General features: G+C 39.4%; 1 protein-coding gene and 1 pseudogene across 4 annotated transcripts in view; one reads left to right on the top strand and one right to left on the bottom strand.

Moving 5' to 3' along the window:
• FAF1 (Fas associated factor 1) overlaps positions 1-23,543 on the bottom strand; it is a 534,320-nt gene that overhangs the window by 294,244 nt on the left and 216,533 nt on the right. For all 4 annotated transcript variants that reach the window (XM_033226429.1, XM_033226430.1, XM_033226428.1 and 1 more), the window contains 2 exons: positions 8,509-8,600; positions 2,860-2,951 (listed from right to left, as the gene is read on the bottom strand). In XM_033226429.1, the coding sequence (XP_033082320.1) occupies positions 2,860-2,951; positions 8,509-8,600 (184 nt within the window). The remainder of the gene's footprint in view (positions 1-2,859; positions 2,952-8,508; positions 8,601-23,543) is intronic.
• On the top strand, positions 14,099-14,189 carry LOC117094015 (annotated as a pseudogene).

The following is a 23,543-nucleotide window of genomic DNA, read 5'->3' as shown; positions in this document are numbered from 1 at the left end:
TGGGGTTACAGGCATGAGCCACCGTGCCCGGCTAACATGTTATTTTATATCTACATTATGTTAAAGGATTAATAATATACTGTAACTAAGAGTGAATTCACACACTGAAATTTCATGCAAATTCTTAAGAATTATAAGTGAGATAATATATGCAAATGTAAGAACATATACATAAACCTTCCCATTTTACTCTACCAATTACAGAGTTGCTATATTCATTTGTCAATTTCCAAATATAACACTTAGAATCATAATTACCTTTTTTCTCCTTTTTAGATTATAAATTAGGTTACAAATTACAAGTCAGTTTCTAAGAATCCATCAATTATAACAAAATTCTGCAAAAGCAAATCAGTTTAATTCATTATGAAGTCTAGTACAAAGCAAGTTTATCTGTCTACCATTTTTGATAATATGATATGCTATACAACGTACTAGGATATTGTTTGATTCTACTATACAGTTAAGATGTCAAGTGGCCGGGCACAGTGGCTCACGCCTGTAATCCCAGCACTTTGGGAGGCCGAGGCGGGAGGATCACCTGAGGCCAGGGGTTTGAGACCAGCCTGCCCAACATGGTGAAACCCCATCTCTACTAAAAATAGCAAAAATTAGCCAGGCGTACTGGTGGGCGCCTGTAATCCCAGCTACTCAGGAGGCTGAGAAAGGAGAATCGCTTGAACCCAGGAGGCGGAGGTCGCAGTGAGCTCAGTCATGCCATTGTACTTCAGCGCAGGCAACAAGAGTGAAACTCCGTCTCCAAAAAAAGAAAAAAAAAGGTCAAAATATTTTTATTTGATGAGTCACAAAATAAAACTCACAACTTAAAATAATTATTACCATCAGCTTTTAAGGTTCTGCATGGATTTTGTTTTGTTTTTTAAACTGTCTCCCACGAAGTCAGCTTTCAAGATGTATGTTATTTTAAAAATCTCTAGTGTTATAGAAAGATATATTGAATAAACATACTACAAGAAGTAAACTCTGGATTTTGAGTTATATTTTAATCAAAAGTACATTAACATGACTTTTACATTAGCAGGAGTCTCCATTTGTCCCTCCTCCCACTACGTTTTTTGTTTACCTTTGAATTTTTCTCTCTTTCTTATTTTTCCAATACAAGAAAAGAATCATTCTAACTTGGTAAAAATCCACAACACCAACTAGAGAAGGATACTTTAATGCTAGATAAAGTACTCATTCTCCAATAAACACTGCATTTCAGCAGCACTGTAGACTCCTGCTTGCCTAGGGAGTGAGTGACTGGCAATCAAACTAAGGTCAACTACATGGCAATGAAGAACATTTCCATTAGCCCAGGAAGACATTTTGATAAATCCATTTAATCATGCTACTGGAAAGCAATAGATTATAAACAATGATATCTCCTGTCTGCTTTTAATTATGTGGATTACACATTTTATGACAGTGATTACACTTTGTTAACTAACCTATAAAATAATGTTCTACCTGACTAGATACAGAACCACACCTATAACTCTTTAACTTAATCTTATCTGAGGTTTACATCAACATTACAATAAACATATGGACTATAAGTTTGTAGTTTGTAATTTTGTAACTGTGTGCAAATTCCACTTCCCATTAACGTATGGTCTAAACATAGAAGATAAAGAGCAATCCAAGAACTCTTCAAATTCTTAACCCAAAACAAACTATTAACAGACCATCAAATACAACTACACAAGATTTAACTTTTCAGTTCAGTGATTTCTACTTCAGTGAAGCCAAATTTAATTTTATTTTTGCTACTATCTACCTAAAAATCAAGATATTTGCTAAGTGGTGGGGGGAAAGCTTGATAATATTCAAAATTCAGGGACACAGGTCTCCCTGCCACAAAAAAACACCAAGTTGTTATATTTAAAAGAGAAAAATTTGTATCAACAACAGAAAACCTAAAAATAACTTAAACATAGTTCTGGAATAATACTGTATGAAAAGATTCCTCATAAAAATTATTATCTTATCACTAGCATAATCATCCACTATAGGTCAGTTTGCTTCATTAAACAATTAAAAACATAATGTATAATTAAAAATTAAAATCATGTGATCATTGTATAAATGTATTCAGTTCCACTGTGAAAACTGAAAAAACAATGAGACCCTTTATTCCAAATAGAGAGAAAACCTTAATAAAAAATTTATATCGCCAGTCACAGTGGCTCATGCCTGTAATCCCAGCACTTTGGGAGGCCAAGGTGGGTGGATCACCTGAGGTCGGGAGTTCAAGATCAGCCCGACCAACATGGAGAAACCCCATCTCTACCAAAAATACAAAATTAGCCAGGTAATTCCAGCTACTCGGGAGGCTGAGGGAGGAGAATCGCTTGAACCTGGGAGGCAGAGGTTGTGGTGAGCTGAAATCGTACCATTACACCTCAGCCTGGGCAACAAGTGTGAAACTCCGTTTCAAAAATATATATATATATAAATATATGTTACTGTTTTTCAAGATTCACTCTGCAGAACTCAATGAATCTTCCTCAAAGGTATATCTTCTTTAGCAATGAGAGAGACTGGAACTCCATTTATACTTTCTCTTCCTTCCAACTTGAATACTTTCCCTTCAGTCAGAGAAGTACCATTTTGACAATTTTTAATAATTATACTGGAGTTCTGCTAAAGATTTTAAAGTGGTATAAGAAGATTATACCATTAAAACAAACTATCCAGACCAAATTGTTTCAAACCTTATATACTTCATAGTAATTGGTAGGGTCAAGTTTCAATAAGACTTGTATTTGATTTAGTTTTGAGGTTCATATACAACTTAAAGCAATTTTAACAACTGAGCTTTTCATTTCAGGTTTCCAGGAAACATAAACAACTTACCCAGAATGACTAGATGATGAAGGTGGTGGCAAATCTGGTGTAAGGACATAAAGACTGTTGTTTTTTGGCAAGTGTAGCGATTTTAGGACCGTCTGAAAAAGAAAAAATAAAGCAAAAATGAATGTTGATTATTCATTACTGATTTTTCCTACAATTCTTGAAAAATTGTTAATTTTGTAGTTCGATTTTTTCATCTTTTGATAATTTCCTAAATAGGCTAATGCAAAAGAACTAATGAATCCAAGTAATCTTATTGCCTATATATATAATATATACATATATCATATATGGGAAATATGGTTGCATACCTATATACATTGTATGTATACAACATTCAAGTTTATGTTAGTTTATTTTATATGTGTATATATACATATGTGTATATACATATGTATCTGTGTATGTGTACATATATGTGTGTTTATATATGTATATGTGTGTATATACACTCATATACATATATAAAATAAACTAGCATAAACCTGAATGTTAATATACACACTCTTCAGCTCATGAAGCAATATAAATAGATAAGAACACAGTTGGGACTCAATTACTTTTTCACTGAAGTAGTAGATCCTTGCAACTAATATATACTTCATTTCAGGGTCATCACAGCAAAAATTGGTAATATAGGTTTTCAGAGATCATTAGACCTTGAAAAGATCACTGAGAGCACCTCAAGTCAATGATTTTATAGATGGGAAGCTATATAGCCTAAGAGGTTAAGTAACTTGGATGAGGGCTCTAGTGTTACCTAGATATCTTTTACTCCAGATATCTTTTTTGTTAAAGCTCTCTCTCTCTCTCTGGAATTAATAAATTACTATTGGACTACATATGACCTACTATCTTGATAAGCATAGAAAATGTCATTCACTAAATTTCTTTGCAGAAAACTCACATATATTTCAAACTACTAACCTGAAGGTAAAAACTTGCTGAAGTACTTCAAACTTTTCTTGACAGCAATACACATTAAGAAATACATTGTACATCTTTACATCATAAGCCAGGAAATGCACTTATTCAACAGATATTTATTGAGCCACCTACTGTGTACCAGGACTACTCTAGCCACTGAGAATACAGCATTGAACAGAATAGCCTAAAATAAAATTCTCTGATCTTAGGGAGCTTACATTTGAGTAGGAATAAATAAAACAAGTAACCCTGTATAGTTGAATGTTGAAGGTGACAATTTTTTGACTAAAAATAAAGCATGGAAGGGGGGATAAAGAATGTGGGGTTGGGGAGCTTGGCAATTTTGAACAGGGTGATCAAGGTGGGTCTCACTTGGAGAATATGACATTTGAGCAAAAACTTAAAGGTGAAGGAAACAAACTATGAGAATATATAAAGAAATAATATATTCATTCCTGGGGAGGGGCAATCTTACACAAGCATGGAACATAAGGAACTTATTCTTAACCCCTCCATGAGAGGACCCAGCTTATTAAGTGTGCAGTCTTAATCCAAAGGTATTGAGATTTACTCTTGACTCATACTAGTTATCTGTTAAATGAAAAGAAATACATAATTACCCTTATTATATGAAATACACTGTGGCGTTTCCTATTGTATTCTATTTCTCTTTTTTCATTTCTTTCTTCTTCCATTTTTTTTTGTTTTTGTTTAATGATGCTGACTATAACCCACTCAATTAACTTCTCAATCCACTAATGGTTTATGGTCCATGGTTTGAAAAAAACATTGCATTAGGCAATTACCTGTAACTTTACAATCTACCAGGAGACAAGGACATCCTGAAACTTTATGTCAAATATGTGATATCCTTTTGAAATTGATGAGTTATCTCTATAGAGTTAACATGCAAACAAACAACACACACACACAAATTATTTTTCTCTTTTTATCTTTCATTGTTTTACTCTGCGAATTATTGGTAAATGCTTGCCATTTGATCAAGTCATTATTGTTCTTTTCCCATGCCACTATCCAAAAATTTTCTATTAAATCTTTCCCATCAAACCACATATGGCAAGAGTAAATAAAATGGATACTTTCCTTAAGTCATTTACTCATGCATTCATCCCATAAACATTTATTTCAGGTGTGTTATGCCAGGCATTAAATACACGATGCTGAAAGAAACAGATATGGTCCCTCTATTAATACGGGTGTAATGGAGAATGCTGGGATGGGACCAAATTAGATACAGAAGGCTGTTGGAGAAGGTAACCTTAAGCTGAGACTTGAATTATGAAAAAGAGCCACCCATGTGAAGAACGGGAGGTAAAGCATTCCAGGCAGTTGAATAGCATCTGTCAGACAAAGATGTAAAGAGCTTGAGCCTATTAAAATATTTCAAAAAAGGTTTCTGTGGTTGCAGCATGGAAAGTGAGAGTAAGAAAGGCTCAAGATGATGTTGTAAAGGTGAGAATGGGGTAATACAATACCTTTTAAACTATTGTGATTAGTCTGAATTTTATTCAAAATGTAACAAAAAAGCTATGTTTTAATGGGAGAGTGATATAATTCAATTTATTTATGTTTTTAAAAGATCACTGACTGTTGTATGGAGAACGCACTGGAAGAAACACTGAAAGGAAGCTGAGACAACAACAATGAAGTTACCATATTGCTCCAGACAAGAGATGGTCATGGCCTGAATTAAGCAGTTGCAATTGAAATACTAAAAAGTGGCCATGGTTGAGATACATTTTAGAGATCAAATGTATAGAATTTACCAAAGGATTAGGTGCTGTAAGAAATGAGAAAAGACGGATGGCCAAATTTTTGGATTCAGTGGTGGCTATAATCGTTCTGCCACTTATTGGGGGAAGATTGGTAGAGATAGGGCATAGGAGGGAAAATCAAGAGTTCCATTTTAAACATGTTAAGTTTGAAACACCAATAAGATACACAAGTACAAAAGTCAATCACCAATTTGGATATGTGAATTCAAAAAAGTATGAGCTGGAAATATAAATTTTGAGGCAATCAGAAAATTAATGGCATGGGAATAGCAGAAATCTCCTAGCGAAGACTACATAGAAATAAGTAACTAAGGCTGAGTGCCACGGCTCATGCCTGTAATCTCAGCACTTTGGGAGGCCAAGGCAGGAGGATTGCATGAGCCCAGGAATTCAAGACAAGTCTGGAAAACATAGCAAGCAAGACCCTGTCTCTACAAAAATTAAAAAAAAAAAAAAAAAAAAATTAGCCAGGCGTAGTAGTGCACATCTATAGTCCTAGCTACTTAGAAGGCTGAGGTACAAGGATCAGTTGAGTCTAGCAGGTCAAGGCAGCAATGAGCCATGATTGTACCACTGCACTCCAACCTAAGCAACAGGGTGAGAACCCATTTCATAAAAAGAAGAAATAAATAAATTAAAGTATTTGTAACCAAGACTGTGTTCAAATTTTGGGGGGATTGGGGGTAGGGAAGACAGACTCTTGCTCTGTCGCCCATGATGGAGTATAGTGGCACAATCTTGGCTCACTACAACCTCTACCTCCCAGGTTCAAGCGATTCTTGTGCCTCAGCCTCCCGAGCAGCTGGGACTACAGGTGTGCACCACCACACCCAGCTAATTTTTATATTTTTAATAGAGACAGGGTTTTGTCATGTTGTCCAGGCTGATCTCAGACTTCTGGCCTCAAGTGATCTGTCTGACTCAGCCTCCCAAAGTGTTGGGATTACAGGTGTGAGCCACTGCACCCAGCTGACTGATTCATACCCACAGGTTTCTCAATGAATGAATGAATAAATAATATAATTATGAAAATGAATTCATTTTGGTGTTTTCTTTCTGTCAAGGTTGCTGATTTACTCAGTCAGCACTTTCAAAAAGTTTTAATCCATGTATCAATTAGAATGGCCATACAACAGCAGGGGATATCAAACTATGGCCTGTGGGTCAAACCCAGCCTACTGCCTGTTTTTGTATGGCCTGTGAGTTAAGAATGGTTTTCACTTTTTTTAAGAGTTGGAAAATAAATCAAAAGAATATTGAAACACAGTTATGCTGGATGTTTCACATATTGTCTATGGCTGCTTTCCCACTAAGAGAGCAGTGATTAAGTAGCTGCATGGCACACAAAGCCTAAAATATTTACTACCTGACTTTGTACAAAAAAAGTTTGCTGACACCTAATATAGCACTTCTAAACTTATCCCTATCTTCCCAACCCAAAATTCTTGTAAATATCTCACTGAAATACTCAGAACATCTCCAAATTTCAAATGAACTCACATAAAAGTACTTATAGGCACAATCACTACAAGAAGCCATTCACGAAGAAGAATTGAACCAAAAGTTGAAGTTTTTTTATTTTTATTTATCTTTTTTTTGAGACAGGGTCTCGCTCTGTCGCCCAGGCTGGAGTGCAGTGGCACGATCTTGGCTCACGGCAGCCTCCACCTCCCAGGTTCAAGCAATTCTCCCACCTCAGTCTCCTGAGTAGCTTGGATTACAGGGGTGCGCAACCACGCCCAGATAATTTTTGCAATTTTAGTAGAGATGGGGTTTTACCATGTTGGCCAGGATGGTCTTGAACTCCTGACCTCAGGTGATTCACTTGCCTCAGCCTCCCAAAGTGATAGGATTATAGGCGTGAGCCACTGTACCTGGCCAAAAGTTGAAGATTCTAAGTTTATGCCTGGACATTAAAATGACCCAGTAACAAATGTGAAAACATTCAATAATTATTTCCACCTCAAACATCTAAAACTTTAGAGCTAACTCATTTTTTTTCCCTCTTTCTCCACTCTCTCTGGAAGAAAAAAAAGTGTGTAAGGCCAGGCGCGGTGGCTCACACCTATAATCCCAGCATTTTGGAAGGTCAAGGCAGGCAGATCACGAGGTCAGGAGGGAGTTCAAGACCAGCCTGGCCAACATGGTGAAACCCCATGCCTACTAAAAATGCAAAAATCAGCTGGGTATGGTGGCATGTGCCTGCAGTCCCAGTTACTCGGGAGGCTGAAGCAGAAGAATCGCTTGAATCCCGGAGGCAGAGGTTGCAATGAGGAAAGATCGTGCCACTACACTCCAACATGGGCAACAAAGCGAGACTCTGCCTCAAAAAAAAAGTGTAAAAAATTTTATATCTGAGGTTGCTACTGGGACCCTGAGAATAGCAACTATTTCCTTAAAATTGCAACACTCTCTGCAAATTCTTAAAATATAATTCATCCCATGCACCTGCCACTATCCAAGTCAACAAGGAAAACAACATTCTTATCATTTAAATTCTCAGTTTAAAAAATTTCCTATTATCTTTGTTCCACAATCAATACTTGATATAAATGTATACACTGCGTGTGACTTCTTTCAGACCAATATGTAATTGCTCAGAAAATTATTATTCCAGGGCATTCTCTGATACTCTAGGAGGTTTGAAAAAAAGGTAAAGGCTCCCAAAAAAAGGGCCAAACTCCTTTAAAAGTTAGAAATAGGAAAAACATACCATATACTGTTTTCATTTACAAATCTACTCATTTACAATTGTTATTGGTTTATCATGAAATATTTTAGCTTAGAAAACACTACTTGCTGATTCCTTAAACTAAATTACTATTGCCAAATCTACTTCTGCCATATGTAACAACATTAATAAAAACCAATTTTTACATATCATTTAATCAGTGGCATAACTTAATTTCCATGCAATTAAAAAACTCACACTGTCTTCCACATCTCCCGTCTTCCAGCCTTTTAACAGCATTTTGGACACAGGTATCTGAAGTTCATTTTCTAGAATCTGTTTAATCTCTCCTGTATAAATAACAAGAGATCAAATATTACTAACAAAATAACACAGTTAACATTTGTCCATATCCAGAGCTAACACTAATATGTGGCATACAGTGTATAGTCAATCACATTTGTCTGATGAGTATTTCTGTATCTATAAAATGGGAAATAATATTATTTATCTTATCTTGCCCTAGGATCTGAGGATGACAAAAGATAGCATACATTAATGAAACTAAAAAATAAAGCTAGGCTGGGTGTGGTTGCTCATGCCTGTAATCCCAGCACTTTGAGAAGCCAAGGTGGGCAGATCACCTGAGGTCGAGAGTTCAAGACCAGTCTGACCAACATGGTGAAACTCTGTTGAAACCCTGTCTCTACTAAAAATATAAAAAAATTAGCCAAGTGTGGTGGTGCACACCTGTAATCCCAGCTACTCAGGGATTAGAGGCTGAGGCAGGAGAATCACTTGAACCCAGGAGGCAGAGGTTGCAGTGAGCTGAGATCGTTCCACTGCACTCCAGCCTGGGTGACAAAAGAAAAACCCCACCGCAAAAAATAATAATAAAATAAAATAATAAAGCTAATATATAGATAATATATAGATAATAATCTATAGGAGACAATTAAAATTGTGTTAAAGAGAAAAGCAACTAGAATTTCAGAAAAGAAAAAAAATGTTGATATGGTTTAAATTTGTGGCCCTGCTCAAATCTCATGTCAAATTGTAATTCCCAGTGTTGGAGGTGAGGCCTGATGGGAGGTGACTTTATCATGGGGGTTGATTTCCCTCTTTGATGCTGTTCTTGTGGGAGGGTTCTCATGAGATCTGGTTGTTTAAAAGTGTGTGCTACCTTTCCTCTCTCTCTCTTCCTCCTGCTCTGGCCTGCTCCCACTTTGCCTTCTGCCATGAGTAAAAGCTCCCTGGCCCTCCTCAGAAGCAGATGCTGCCATGCTTCCTATAAAGCCTATGGAACAGTGAGCCAATTAAACCTTTTTCTTTACAAATTATCCAGTCTCGGGTATTTTTTATAGCAGTGTGAAAACAAACTAACAGAATTGCTACTGAAAAAAGTAGGGCACTGCTATAAAGATATCTGAAAATGTGGAAGCGTCTCTGGAACTGGGTAATGGGCAGAGGCTGGAAGGGTGTGGAGAGCTCAGAAGACAAGAAGATGAGGGAAAATTAGGAACTTCCTAGAGACTTATCAATTTGTTGTCAATAAAATGCTGACAGTGATATGGACAATGAAGTCCAGGCTGAGGAGATCTCAGATGGAAATAAGGAACTTACTGGGAACTGGAGCAAACATCACTTTTGTTATGTGTTAGCAAAGAACCTGGTGGCATTGTGCCCCTGCCTAGAGATCTGTGGGACTTTGAAGTTGAGAATGATGACTTAGGATCTAGAGGAAGAAATGTCTAAGGAACAAAGCATTCAAGATGTTGCCTGGCTGCTTCTAGTATCCTATGCTCATATGTGTGAGCAAAGAAATGACCGGAAACAAACACACATATATATTTTTTAAATTTAATTTTTATTTTTTTGAGACGGAGTTTCATTGTTGTTGCCCAGGCTGAAGTGCAATGGCATGATTTCAGCTCACCACAACCTCTGCCTCCTGGGTTCAAGCGATTCTCCTGCCTCAGTCTCCTGAGTAGCTGGGATTACAGGCATGCACCACAACACCTCACTAGTTTTGTATTTTTAGTAGAGATGGGGTTTCTCATGTTGGTCAGGCTGGTCTCAAACTCCCAACCTCAGGTCATCCACCTGCCTTGGCCTCCCAAAGTGCTGGGATTACAGGCATGAGCCACCGAGCCCGGCCAATGAATTTATATTTAAAAGGGAGGCAGAGTGTAAAAGTTTGAAAAATTTGTAGCCCAGTTATGTGGTAGAAAAGAAAAGCCCATTTTCAGGGGAGAAATTCAAGCAGGCTGTAGAAATTTGCATAAGTAAAGAGCAGTCAAGTGCTGATCGCTAAAACAATGAAGAAAAGGCCTCAAAGGCATTTCAGAGACCTTCACGGCAGCCCCTGCCATCACAGGCCCAGAGGCCTATGAGGTGGGTGAAAACCAGGGCCTCACCACCCTGTGCAGCCTCAGGACACTGCTTCTGCATCCTGGCTGCTCTATCTCCAGCCGTGGCTCAAAGGAACCTGGGTACCATTTGGGCTGCTGCTTCCATGTGGTGTTAAGCCTGCAGGTGCACAGAATGCAAGAGTTGAGGCATGGGGGCCTCCGCATAGATTTCAGATGCTATATGGAAAACCCTGGATGTCCACGCAGAAGCCTGCTGCAGGGGCAGAGCCCTCATGGAGAACCTCTACTAGGACAGTGCAGAGAAGAAATGTGAGGTTGGACCCCCCACACACACATAGAGTCTCCGTTTGGGGCACCCCTTGGTGGAGCTGTGAGAAGAGGGCCACCATCATCCAGACCCTGGAATGACAGATCCACTAAATACCTTGCACCTAGACAAGCTGCAGGCACTCAACACCAGCCCTTGAGAGCAGCCATGGAAGCTGAACCCTTCCAAGCCACAGGGGTGTAGCTGCCCAAGGCCTTGGGAGCCCAACCTTTGCATCATTGTACCCTGGATATGAGACATGGAGTCAAAGGAGATTTGGAACATTAAGATTTAATGACTGCCCTGCTGGGTTTCGAACTTGCACAAGGCCTATAGCCCCATTCTTTTGGCCATTTTCTCCCTTTTGGAATAGGAGTATTTACCCAATGCCTATACCCCCATTGTATCTTGGGAGTAACTAACCTGCTTTTGATTTTACAGGCTCACAGGTGAAAGGGACCAGCCTTGTCCCAGATGAGACTTTGGACTTTTGAGCTAATGCCAGAATGAGTTAAGACTTTGGAGGACTGTTGAGAAGGGATGATTGCATTTTGCAATGTGAGAAGAATATGAGATTTAGGAGGGGCCACAGGTGAAATAATATGGTTTGGATTTGCATCCCCACCCAAATCTCATGTTAAATTATAAACCCAAGTGTTAGCAGTGGAGTCTGGTAGGAGGTGACTGAATCATGTGTGACAGATTTCCTCCTCTGGTGCTGTTCTTGTGATACAGTTCTCATGAGATCTGGGTGTTTAAAAGTGTGTGCCACCTCCCCTCTCTCTCTCTTCCTCTTGCTCTGGCAATGTAAAGATGCCTGCTCCTGTTTTGCCTTCCGCCATGAGTAAAAACTCCCTGAAGCCTCCCCAGAAGTAGATGTTGCCATGCTTCCTGTACAGCCTGCAGAAACGTGAACCAATTAAACCTTTCTTCTTTATAAGTTACCCAGTCTCCAGTATTTTCTTATAGCATTGCCAGAACGGACTAATACAAATGTGTTGTATCAAATAGCCAGAGAAGGCTTTGTGAGAGAAATGAGACTTAAATCAAACTTGAAGTACAGTTGGTCTGTGAAGGACAGACAAACCAAAATAAGGAAGGATACTCTATATACACTAAAGAAAAATGCCGGGCATGGTGGCTCACGCCTATAATCCCAACACTTTGGGAGGCCAAGGCGGGCAGATCACCTGAGGTCAGGAGTTCGAGACCAGCCTGCCCAACATGGCAAAACCCCATCTCTACTAAAAATACAAAAAATTAGCCGGGCATGGTGGTGCATGCCTGTAATCCCAGCTACTCAGGAGGCTGAGGCGGGAGAATCACTTGAACCCAGGAGGCAGAGGCTGCAGTGAGCCAAGATGGTGCCATTGCACCTAGACGATAAGAGTGAAATTCTGCTTCAAAAAAAAAGAAAAATGACTGAAAGGTAAAAAAGCAAAAATAGGATGTTAATGAGAAACAGTGAGAAATCACAATTTTCCCTGTGCCCCACAATTACTTTTCAGGAATCAAATCTACTTATAAATTAATCACCTGAGTTCTGGTACTACACTATTTTAAAGATCAATGAATCGGAATGTACTTATCTTTCATATATCTGCTTATGTTAGGTTGCTGCTAGTCTATAGTTTCAGATTAAAATATAATTCGATTCCATTTATAGTAAGTACATGAATACCAAAAAGACTGATTATATTACATATGAAAAGAGGGAAAATAATTCCATGCTGATGAAGAAGAAGAGTGGGGGGAGAACTTATGATACACAAGTTCTATGGGAACACAACTACCGAAGTAAGCAATGCTACAATACAATTATTCATGGTCTCAATGACACTTTTTAACTTTCCTTAAAAAGATCCCTATCTGAGCACTATGGATAGTGATTATCATAAAAACAATTCTGGTTCAACACTGTAGATGTGGAAGCAAAAACTTTAACCATTCTCAGCCTTCAAAAATGTCACTGCTGACAAAGAATCATTCTGTTTATGGAAAGAGTAGAAAAATAAGTCACAGTTTTTATACCAAACACATATAAACATTGCCTTTTTGCTTGTGGCTGAGGTTGATATTTCTAGAGCTGTACCTGTCTGGAACTGAGCTTATGCATTTGCAAGTCTGTCCAGTGCTCAGAAACCAATCTCCAAGACCTGACACTACCTTCTTAAACTCTTGAAAACACTCTGAGCCTTCATGCCTTAAAAGAAGCTTCTTAAAGGAAAAACAAGAAGAGATTTTAACTTAAATTCCCAGTTACTCTTGCAGAAAGCCTGGGTAACACATAAGACAAACAGCCTATTGTTCCACAGAAAGAAAGGAATAGAAAACAAAGCTGGAATCATGACAGCAACCTGATTTCCTCATATTTTAAAAATTATTCTCTATTGCAAGGTGGCTCGTGCCTATAATCTCAGCACTTTTGGAGGCCAAGATAGAAGGACAGCTTGAGCTCAGAAGTTTGAGACCAACTTGAGCAACATAGCAAGACACCACCTCTACAAAAAATTTTTAGTAATTAGCTAGGCATGGTGGTACATGCCTGTAGTCACAGCTGTTCAGGAGGCTGAGGCAGGAGAACTGCTTGAGACTAGGAGATGGAGGCTGCAGTGAGCCATGATCATTGCCACTGCACTCCATCCTTGATGACAGAGTGGGAACCTGTCTCCAAAAAAAAAAGATTCTCGGCCTCAATCTCTTCTTCTCTAAAGTGGAAATAACTGTAGAACCAATACTTCATTGGGTTGCTGTATTAAGTGATATAATTCATGAAAAATGTTTTACAGAGTGCCTAATACTTTCTAAGGAACTAAAAAAATGTTATTTTGAGTTGTATTATTATTATTATTACAATTAATGAGGTAACATACACATAAGTGAATAGCATAGTACCTGGGCAGTATAGGTTCTCAAAATACAGTAGTTATTGTTTTTAGGATATCCAAAATAATTCAGGGGAACAAAGTATTAGAATGTAGCAAGTTTCAGAACCAGAATTGGTATTTGTGTCTGCCTAACTCCAAAGATCTTACCACAAGATGGCACTGCCACTGCAGTATCCCACCCTGGGCCACGTTCCTTGAAAAATTGTGAAAACCAGCAGATGTCATCAATAACAAATCACTGAATCCAATAGCATACTTTTGTATTTAAAAAATTAACTTCAGTGCTTGCTTTGGCAGCATATATACTAAAATTGGAACAATACAGAGAAGATTAGCATGAAAAATAAGAATTTAAAACATTAACTTAATTATGATTTATATACAATAAAATTCACTTGTGAGTTTTGACAAATATATACAGTGTTATAACCACCATACAATCAAGACAAAGAACATTTCCCACAGCACAAAAAGTTTCTTCATACATTCTTAGATCAAAAGCCTACCCCTACCCCACTGATCCTCCTTCTCACCCTAAAGATTAGTTTTGTCTGGGTTCCTTTGTCTGGAGTAATGTTTTTGAGATTTATCCTTTTTCTTTCCTTTCTTTCTTTTTTTTTTTTTTTTTCTCTCTTTTGAAACAGTATCTCTCTGTTGCCCAGCCTGGAGTGCAGTGGCGCAATCTCAGCCCACTGCAACCTCCGCCTCCTGGGTTCAAGTGATTCTCCTGCCTCTGCCTCCCAAGTAGCTGGACTACAGGTACATCCCACCACACCCAGCTAATTTTTGTATTTTTAGTAGAGATGGGGGTTAACCATGCAGGCTAGGCTGGTCTCAAACTCCTGACCTCAAGTGATCTGCCCACCTTGGCCTCTCAAAATGCTGGGATTACAGGCGTGACCCACCACACCTGGCCAGATTTATCCATGTTTGTATGTGTACAAACAAATAGCTCTGTTTTGTTGCTGAGTACTATTCTGTTATATGCTGTGATAGGATGTTTCTGAAATGGTGTCTAATGATCCCTACCTCCTGGTATTAATGCCCTTCATAATCCCCTCCCTTGAGTGTAGGCTGATACCTAGATATTTGCCTCTAAAGAATAAAATACAGTAAAGGCTATGGGATGTCACTTATGAGTTAGGTTACATAAGACTGAGACTTCCATCTTGCTCTGAGGCCCCCAATTCAACAGCTCATATAAAAGAAATTCTGCCAGCAACCACCAGTGATCTCAAAGGTAGATCCTTTGTTAGTCAAGCCTGGAGATGACATAATGATTTCAATCCATAAAATATCATGTGTGCCCCTTTCCTGACCTATATGAACTGTCAGATAACAAAGGTTGTTTTTTGTTTTGTTTTCTGAGACGGATTCTCACACTGTCGCGCCGGCTGGAGTGCAGTGGTGCGATCTTGGCTCACTGCAACCTCTGCCTCCCAGGTTCAAGCAATTCTCCTGCCTCAGCCTCCCCAGTACTTGGGATTACAGGCGCCCCCAACCACACTCGGCTAATTTTTGGTATTTTTAGTAGAGATGGGGTTTCACCATGTTGGCCAGGATGGACTCGAACTCCTGGCCATATGATCCACCTGCTGCAGCCTCCCAAAGTGCTGGGATTACAGGTGTAAGCCACCGTGCCAGGCGGTTTTTTTTGTTTGTTTTTTGTTTTTTTTTTTTCGAGACGGAGTCTTGCTCTATCGCCCAGGCTGGAGTGCAGTGGCCGGATCTCAGCTCACCGCAAGCTCTGCCTCCCAGGTTCACGCCATTCTCCTGCCTCAGCCTCCCAAGTAGCTGGGACTACAGGCGCCCACCACCTCGCCCGGCTAGTTTTTTGTATTTTTTAGTAGAGACGGGATTTCACCGTGTTAGCCAGGATGGTCTCGATCTCCTGACCTCGTGATCCACCCGTCTCGGCCTCCCAAAGTGCTGGGATTACAGGCTTGAGCCACCGCGCCCGGCCGGTTGTTTTTTTAAGACACTAAATTTTGGGCAATTTATTGCACAGCAACAAATAGCTAATACATATGAATATAGCACACTTTGTTCATCCATTCACCAGCTGATGAACACATGGGATATTTCTGTTTTTCCCTATTATAGATAAAGCTCCTATGAACTTTATTGTGTGAACTTTTTGTGAACATATGTTTATTTCTCAAGTATATAACCATAAAAACTGCCAAAGTGTTTTTCCAAGATGATTGTTCCAACTTGCATCCCACCAATGTTCCAGTGTATCACTGATGACAACTGAAATTTTACGTCTTTTTAATTTCAGCCATTCTAACAGATATAAAGTGGTTTCTCATTGTGGTTTCAATTTAAATTCCCTAATGATTAATAGTAACTAATGTCGTTGAGCATCTTTTCATGTGCTTATTGACTATTTGCATATCTTCTATGAAATGCTGAATAGTAGGCTGGGTGCAATGGCTCACGTCTGTAATTCCAGCACTTTGGGAGGCCAAGGTGGGTGGATCACGAGGTCAAGAGTTCAAGACCAGCCTGGCCAATGTGGTGAAACCGTTTCTACTAAAACTACAAAAATTTGCTGGGCATGGTGGCATGCACCTGTAGTCCCAGCTACATAGGAGGCTGAGGCGGGAGAATTGCTTGAACCCGGGAGGCAGAGGTGGCAGTGAGCCAAGATCGTGCCACTGCACTCCAGCCTGGGCCACAGAGTGAGACTCCATCTCAAAAAAGAAAAAGAAAAGAAAAGAAAGAAACAGAAATGCTGAACAGTGTTGAGTGGCCCTAGCACTGCTCTTGATTGTAGGAGGGAAATACTTAGTATTTAGTATTTCATTATCAACTATTGTAGGTTCTTCAGCAATGTCCTCTATCAAGTTTACAAAGTTCCCTTATATTTCTACTTTGCTCCAAGTTAAGTTCTTTCTTTTTTAACAAGAAATGGGTGTTGAATATTGTCAAATGCTTTTTCTCATTTACTATACTAATATGGGGAAGTACACTGATGGATTATAAGCTGTTAAACAAGCCCACATGGCCTACTTGGCTATGATGTATATTATTAACATATTTATATATTTTATTATATTCTATTGAATTCTGTTTGCAACTACTTTGTAAAGGATTTCTCCCTCCATAGTTATAAGAAATATCTTCCTGTAAAAATCTGTCTGATTTTGGTATTAGGGTAATGCTAGCCTCATAAAATAAATGAGGCAATGTTTCATCTCTTTTTTGCAAAGGACAGGTAATAGTTCTTCCTTAAATATTAGATAGAATTCACCAGTAAAGCCATCTAGCGTTTCAGATTTTCTTTGTGGGGAGGTTTTGTCTTTGTTTTTGTTTTTTGAGACACAGTCTCACTCTGTTGCTCTGGCTGGAGTACAGTGGCATGATCTTGGCTCAGCACAACCTCTGCCCCCCAGGTTCAAGCGATTCTCCTGCCTCAGCCTCCTGAGTAGCTGGGACTACAGGCGCGTGCCACCACGCCCAGCTAACTTTTGTATTTTTAGTAGAGACGGAGTCTCGTCCTGTTGGCCAGGCTGGTCTCAAACACTGACCTCAGGTGATCTGCTCGCCTTGGCCTCCCAAAGTGCTAGGATTACAGGCATGAGCCACCATGCCAGGCCCTTTTTGTGGGAAGGTTTTGATTGCCAATTCAATTTATGTATTTGACGTACAGCTATTCAAATTTTTTACTTCTGTGAATGTGGTAACTTTTACCTTTAAAAGAATTTTTCTAACCTTTTAGAGTTTCATGTAAATTTACCAGCATAAGTTTGTTCTTATTATCACCTTACAGTCCATGTAATGTATGTAGGCACTTCTTTCATTCCCAATATGAATAACTTGTGTTTCCTCTTCTGTTCTTGTTTTTCACACTAGCAAAATAATTATCAGTTTTATGAATCTTTTTAAAAAAACAGCTTTAGGTTTTGTTCATTTTCTCTACTACATACCTATCTTCCACTTACTGTTTTCTGCCCTTATACATATTATTATACTTCTGTACTTACTTTGGGTTTGATTTGCTCATTTTTTTGTTTTGTTTTGATTTTTTGAGACATAGTCTCATTTTGTCACCCAGGCTGGACTGCAGTGGGGTGATCTCAACTCACTGTAGCCTCCGCCTCCTGGGGTCCAGTGATTCTCCTGCCTCCGTCTCCAGGGTAGCTGGAACTACGGGTGCACACTGCCACACCTGGCTAATTTTTGTATTTTTCAGTAAAGAAGGGGTTTCACCATGTTGGCCTGGCTGGTCTCGAACTCCTAACCTGAAGTGTTCCACCTGCCTCAGCCTCCCAAAGTGCTGGGATTACAGACGTGAGCCACTATGCCCAGCCTATCTGCTCATTCTAACATCTAGGTTAGATCTGGGTTGGTTATGATTGATCAATTTCTCTCCTCATTATGGGCCAGGTTTTCCTACATCTTTGCATGCCTGGTAATTTTTTATTGGATGCCTGACATTGTAAATTTTATCTTGTTAAGTGCTGGATATTTTTATATTCCTATAAATATTACTGAGCTTAATTATGGGATGCAGGTACGTTACTTAGACACAATTTAATCCTTCTGTGTTCTGCTTTTAAGATTTGTTAGGGCTGGGCGCGGTGGCTCAAGCCTGTAATCCCAGCACTTTGGGAGGCCGAGACGGGCGGATCACGAGGTCAGGAGATCGAGACCATCCAGGCTAACACAGTGAAACCCTGTCTCTACTAAAAACTACAAAAAACTAGCCGGGCGAGGTGGCGGCGCCTGTAGTCCCAGCTACCCGGGAGGCTGAGGCAGGAGAATGGCGTGAACCCGGGAGGCGGAGCTTGCAGTGAGCTGAGATCCGGCCACTGCACTCCAGCCTGGGTGACAGAGCGAGACTCTGTCTCAAAAAAAAAAAAAAAGATTTGTTAGTCAGCATCGCCTGAGCAGTAATCTTGTACTACTCTCCACCACTGAGGAAAGACCCTTCTGAGTAGTATAACCAAAGCCATATGAATTATGAGGTTTTCCAATCTAGCTGGTAGGAACAGACACTATTCCCTATCTTGTTCCCTCTAAGACTTTTGGGTGGTTTTTAGTTGTAATGGGAATGACAGTAAATCTGATTCCTGTTATTCCATACTGGCTGGAAATGAAAGTGAGGACTTTTCTTACTTCTTAGAAGAAATCTTTAGTCATTGCTTTTACAACTTTGTTTATTTATAATTAAGCATTTGAACCATAAGTTTCCCTCTCAACTCCAATTTCTTAGTATCAAACAAATGCTGATATGCCATGTGTATTAGTCCGTTTTCACGCTGCTGGTAAAGATATACCTGAGATTGGACAATTTACAAAAGAAAGAGGTTTAATGGACTTACAGTTCCAAATGGTTGGGGAGGCCCTATAATCATGGTGGAAAGCAAGGAGGAGCAAGTCCCATCTTACATAAATGGCAGCAAGCAGAGAGAGGTTGTGTAGGGAAACTCCTCCTTACAAAACCATCTGATCTCATAAGACTTACTCACTATCATGAGAACAGCATGGGAAAGACCCACTCCCATGACTCAATTACCTCCTGCTACGTCCCTCCCACAACACGTGGGAATTCAAGATGAGATTTGGGTGGGAACACAGCCAAACCATATCATTCTGCCTCTGGCCCCCTCAAAATCTCATGTCCTCACATTTCCAAACCAATCATGCCTTCCCAACAGTCCCTCAAAGTCTTAACTCATTTCAGCATTAACTCAAAAGTCCACAGTCCAAAGCTTCATCTGAGACAAGGCAAGTCCCTTCCACCTACGAGTCTGTAAAATCAAAAGCAAGTTAGGTACTTCCTAGATACAATGGGGGTACAGGCATTGGATAAATACACCCATTCCAAATGTTAGAAACTGACCAAAATGAAGGGTTAAAGGCTCCATGAAAGTCCAAAATCCAGCAGGGCAGTCAAATCTTAAAGCTCCAAAATGATGTCCTTTAACTCCATGTCTCACATCTACATCACGCTGATGCAAGAGGTGACCTTCCATGGCCTTGGGCACCTCCGCCCCTGCGGCTTTGCAGGGTATAGCCTACCTCCTGGCGGCTTTCAAGGGCTGGCAATGAGTGTCTGTGGCTTTTCCAGGCTCACAGGGCAAGCTGTCTGTGGATCCACCATTCTGGGGTCTGGAGGACAGTGGCTGTCTTCTCACATCTCCACTAGGTGGTGCCCAGTAGGGACTCTGTGTTGGGGCTCCAATCCCACATTTCCCTTTTGCACTGCCCTAGCAGAGGTCATCCATGAGTGCCCCATCCCCACAGCAAGCTTCTGCCTGGGCATCCAGGCACTTCCATACATCTTCTGAAATATAGGCAGAGGTTCCCAAACCTCAATTCTTGACTTCTATGCACTTGCAGGCTCAACACCACATGGAAGCTGCCGAGACTTGGAGCTTGTACCCTCTGAAGTTATGGCTCGAGCTCTACATTGACTCCTTTCAGCTACACCTGCAGCAGCTGGGATACAAGGCACCAAAGTCCCTAGGCTGCACACAGCACAGGGACCCTGCTTCCGGCCCATGAAACCACTTTTTCCTTCTAGGCCTCTGTGTATGTGACGGGAGGGCCTGCTGTGAAGACCTTTGACATGCCCTGGAGACATTTTCCCCATTGTACTGGGGATTAACATTTGGTTCCCCATTACTTATGCAAATTTCTGCAGCTGGCTTAAATTTCTCCTCACAAAATGGGATTTTCTTTTCTATCACATGGTCAGGCTGCAAATTTTCTGAAGTTTTATGCTCTACTTCCCTCATAAAACTGAATGCCTTTAACAGCACCCAAGTCACCTCTTGAATGTTCTGCTGCTTAGAAATTTCTTCTGCCAAATACCCTAAATCATCTCCTCAAGTTCAAAGTTCTACATATCTCAAGGGCTGAGGCAAAATGCTGCCAGAATTTTTGCTAAAACGTAACAAGAATCACCTCTGCTCCAGTTCCCAACAAGTTCTTCATCTCCATCTAAGACCACCTAAGCCTGAACTTTATTGTCCATATCGCTATCAGCATTTTGGACAAAGCCATTCAACAAGCCTCCAGGAAGTTCCAAACTTTCCTACATTTTTCTTTCTTCTTCTGAGCCCTCCAAACTGTTCCAACCTCTGCCTGTTACCCAGCTCCAAAGTCACTTCCCATTTCCAGGTATCTTTTCAGCAGTGCCCCATTCTCGGTACCAATTTACTGTATTAGTCCATTTTCACACTGCTGATAAAGACATACCTGAGACTGGGTATTTTATACAGAAAAAAGGGTTTAATGGAGTTATAGTTCCACATGGTTGGGGAGGCCTCACAATCATGCTGGAAGGCAAGGTGAAGCAAGTCACATCTTACATGGATGACAGCAAGCAAAGAGAGAGAACTTGTGCCAGGAAACTCTTCCTTATAAAACCATCAGATCTCGTGAGACTTATTCACTGTCACAAGAACAGCATGGGAAAGATCTGCCCCCATAACTCAATTACCTCCCACTAGGTCCCTCCCACAACATGTAGGAATTCAAGATGAGATTTGGGAGTGGACACAGCCAAACCATATCATCATGTTTTCATCACAATTCAGTTCAAAATATTTTCTGCTTTCCCGTGATTTCTTCTTTGACTTATGGTTTATTTAGGAATATGTTGTTTAATTTCCAAATATATAGGGATATGCCAAATTCTTGTGAATTCTAACTTAATTCCATTGTTGTCAGAACACTCATCAACATAATTTAAAAAGTTTTAAATTTGTTTTGTGACTGAGCATATGTTCTACCTTAATGAATGATCAACTGCCCAAGAACATGTCTTTTGCTGTTATAATGAGGAGTATTACATATGTTTTAAGTAAGTCAAATTGGTTTCTATGCTGTTCAGATTTTTTGTCTGTTGTTCTGAACATTACTATGAGACACGAGTGTTATAATCTCCAATTGCGAACTTGTCCATTTCTTACTTCAGTTCTGTCAGTTTGGATTTGTCCACTTCTTACTTCAGTACTACCAGTTTTTGCTTTTAAATATCTCAAACTCTGTTATTAGATATGTATATCTAATAACATATACATTATTATTATATGTAATATTATTATTACATATATGTATTATATTACATATATTATACATGTATGTAATGTATAATATATACATACATTATATTATGTCTTCTTGATGAATCAACAGTTTCATCATTATGAAATGTCTCCACTTGTCCTTCATAATATTCTTTGTCCAGAGTCTAGCTCATTCCATATTAACATAGATCCTTCAGGTTATGATTACAATTTTCATATATATTTTCCAGTTCTTTTCATTTTTAGTTTTTATTCAATTTCTATACTTTATAAAGCAGGTTTCCCATATATATCATACAAATGGGTTTCCCTTTTTTATTCAGTGTAACAATCTCTACCTTTTAATTAGAACATGAGATCATTTATATATATTATAATTATTTATGTGGTCATCTTTCTTTTCTATTGGTCTTATCTGTTTATTTCATTTATCATCTTCTTGTCTTCATTTGGGATTTTTGAGTATTTTTTAAGTACTCTATTTCATCTCAACACTAAGCTTAATGACTATTATCTATATTCACGGTTTCGGTGATTGCTCTAAAGTTTACAACATAATTTTTTTTTTTTAAATGTAGTCTCACTCTATTGCCCAGGCTGGAGTGCAGTGGCATAAGCTCAGCTCACTGCAACCTCCGCCTCAGACGTTCAACTGATTCTCGTGCCTCAGCCTCCCGAGTAGCTGAAATTACAAGCACATGCTACCAGCTAATTTTTGTATTTTTAGTAGAGACGGGGTTTTGCTATGTTGGCCAGGCTGGTCTCAAACTCCTGACCTCAAGTGATCTACCCACCTTGGCCTCCCAAAGTGCTGGGATTAGAGGAGTGAGCTAACATACCTGGCCTAATTTTTGTATTTTTAGTAGAGACAGGGTTTCACCATGTTGGTGAGGATGGTCTCAAACTCCTGACCTCAAGTGATCCACCTGCCTCGGCCTCCCAAAATGCTGGGATTAAAGGCATAAGCCACCACATCCAGCACAACATACATTTTTAACTCAACAAAGACTACCTTCAAATTAGGCCTCTGTTTTACGACAGTATACTTCTAGTCCCCTTTCCTATTCTTCATGTTATTGTTGTCATACCTGTACTTGTACACATTTTACAAATGCTATAATACATTGCTATAATTTCTACTTTTAAAATGTCAATTCTCATTTAAATAAATTTTAAAATATAGAAAAGGTTTTTAAAAAATGTGTATCCAAGTATTTACAATTTCTAGTGCTCTTCATTTCTCTGTATTAACCTAATCTTCCATCTGTTATTGTTTTCTTTCAGCCTGCCTGGGTACTTACTTTAACATCTCTTATAGCTTTTGTTCATCTGAAAAATATCTTTAGTCTTCATTTCTTAAAGATTATTTTGTTCATATAGCATTCTAGGTGAACATTTTATTTCTTCAACACTTACAAAATATTACTGCATTGTCTCCTGGTGTGCATTGCTTTTGATAAGAAGTCTGTATTTATTATTATTATTATTATTATTATTTTGGAGATGGAGTCTCATTCTGTTGCCCAGGCTAGAATGCAGTGGCGCGATCTCAGCTCACTGCAAGCTCCGCCTCCTGGGGTCACGCCATTCTCCTGCCTCAGCCTCCCGGGTAGCTGGGACTACATGTGCCCGCCACCACGCCCGGCTAATTTTTTGTATTTTCAGTAGAGACAGGGTTTCA

Source organism: Trachypithecus francoisi, unplaced genomic scaffold, assembly GCF_009764315.1.
Source record: "Trachypithecus francoisi isolate TF-2019V2 unplaced genomic scaffold, Tfra_2.0 Lachesis_group12, whole genome shotgun sequence".
Taxonomy (NCBI): Eukaryota; Metazoa; Chordata; class Mammalia; order Primates; family Cercopithecidae; genus Trachypithecus; species Trachypithecus francoisi.
Note: the sequence above shows the minus strand (reverse complement) of the source record. Positions and strands in the feature narration are given on the sequence as shown.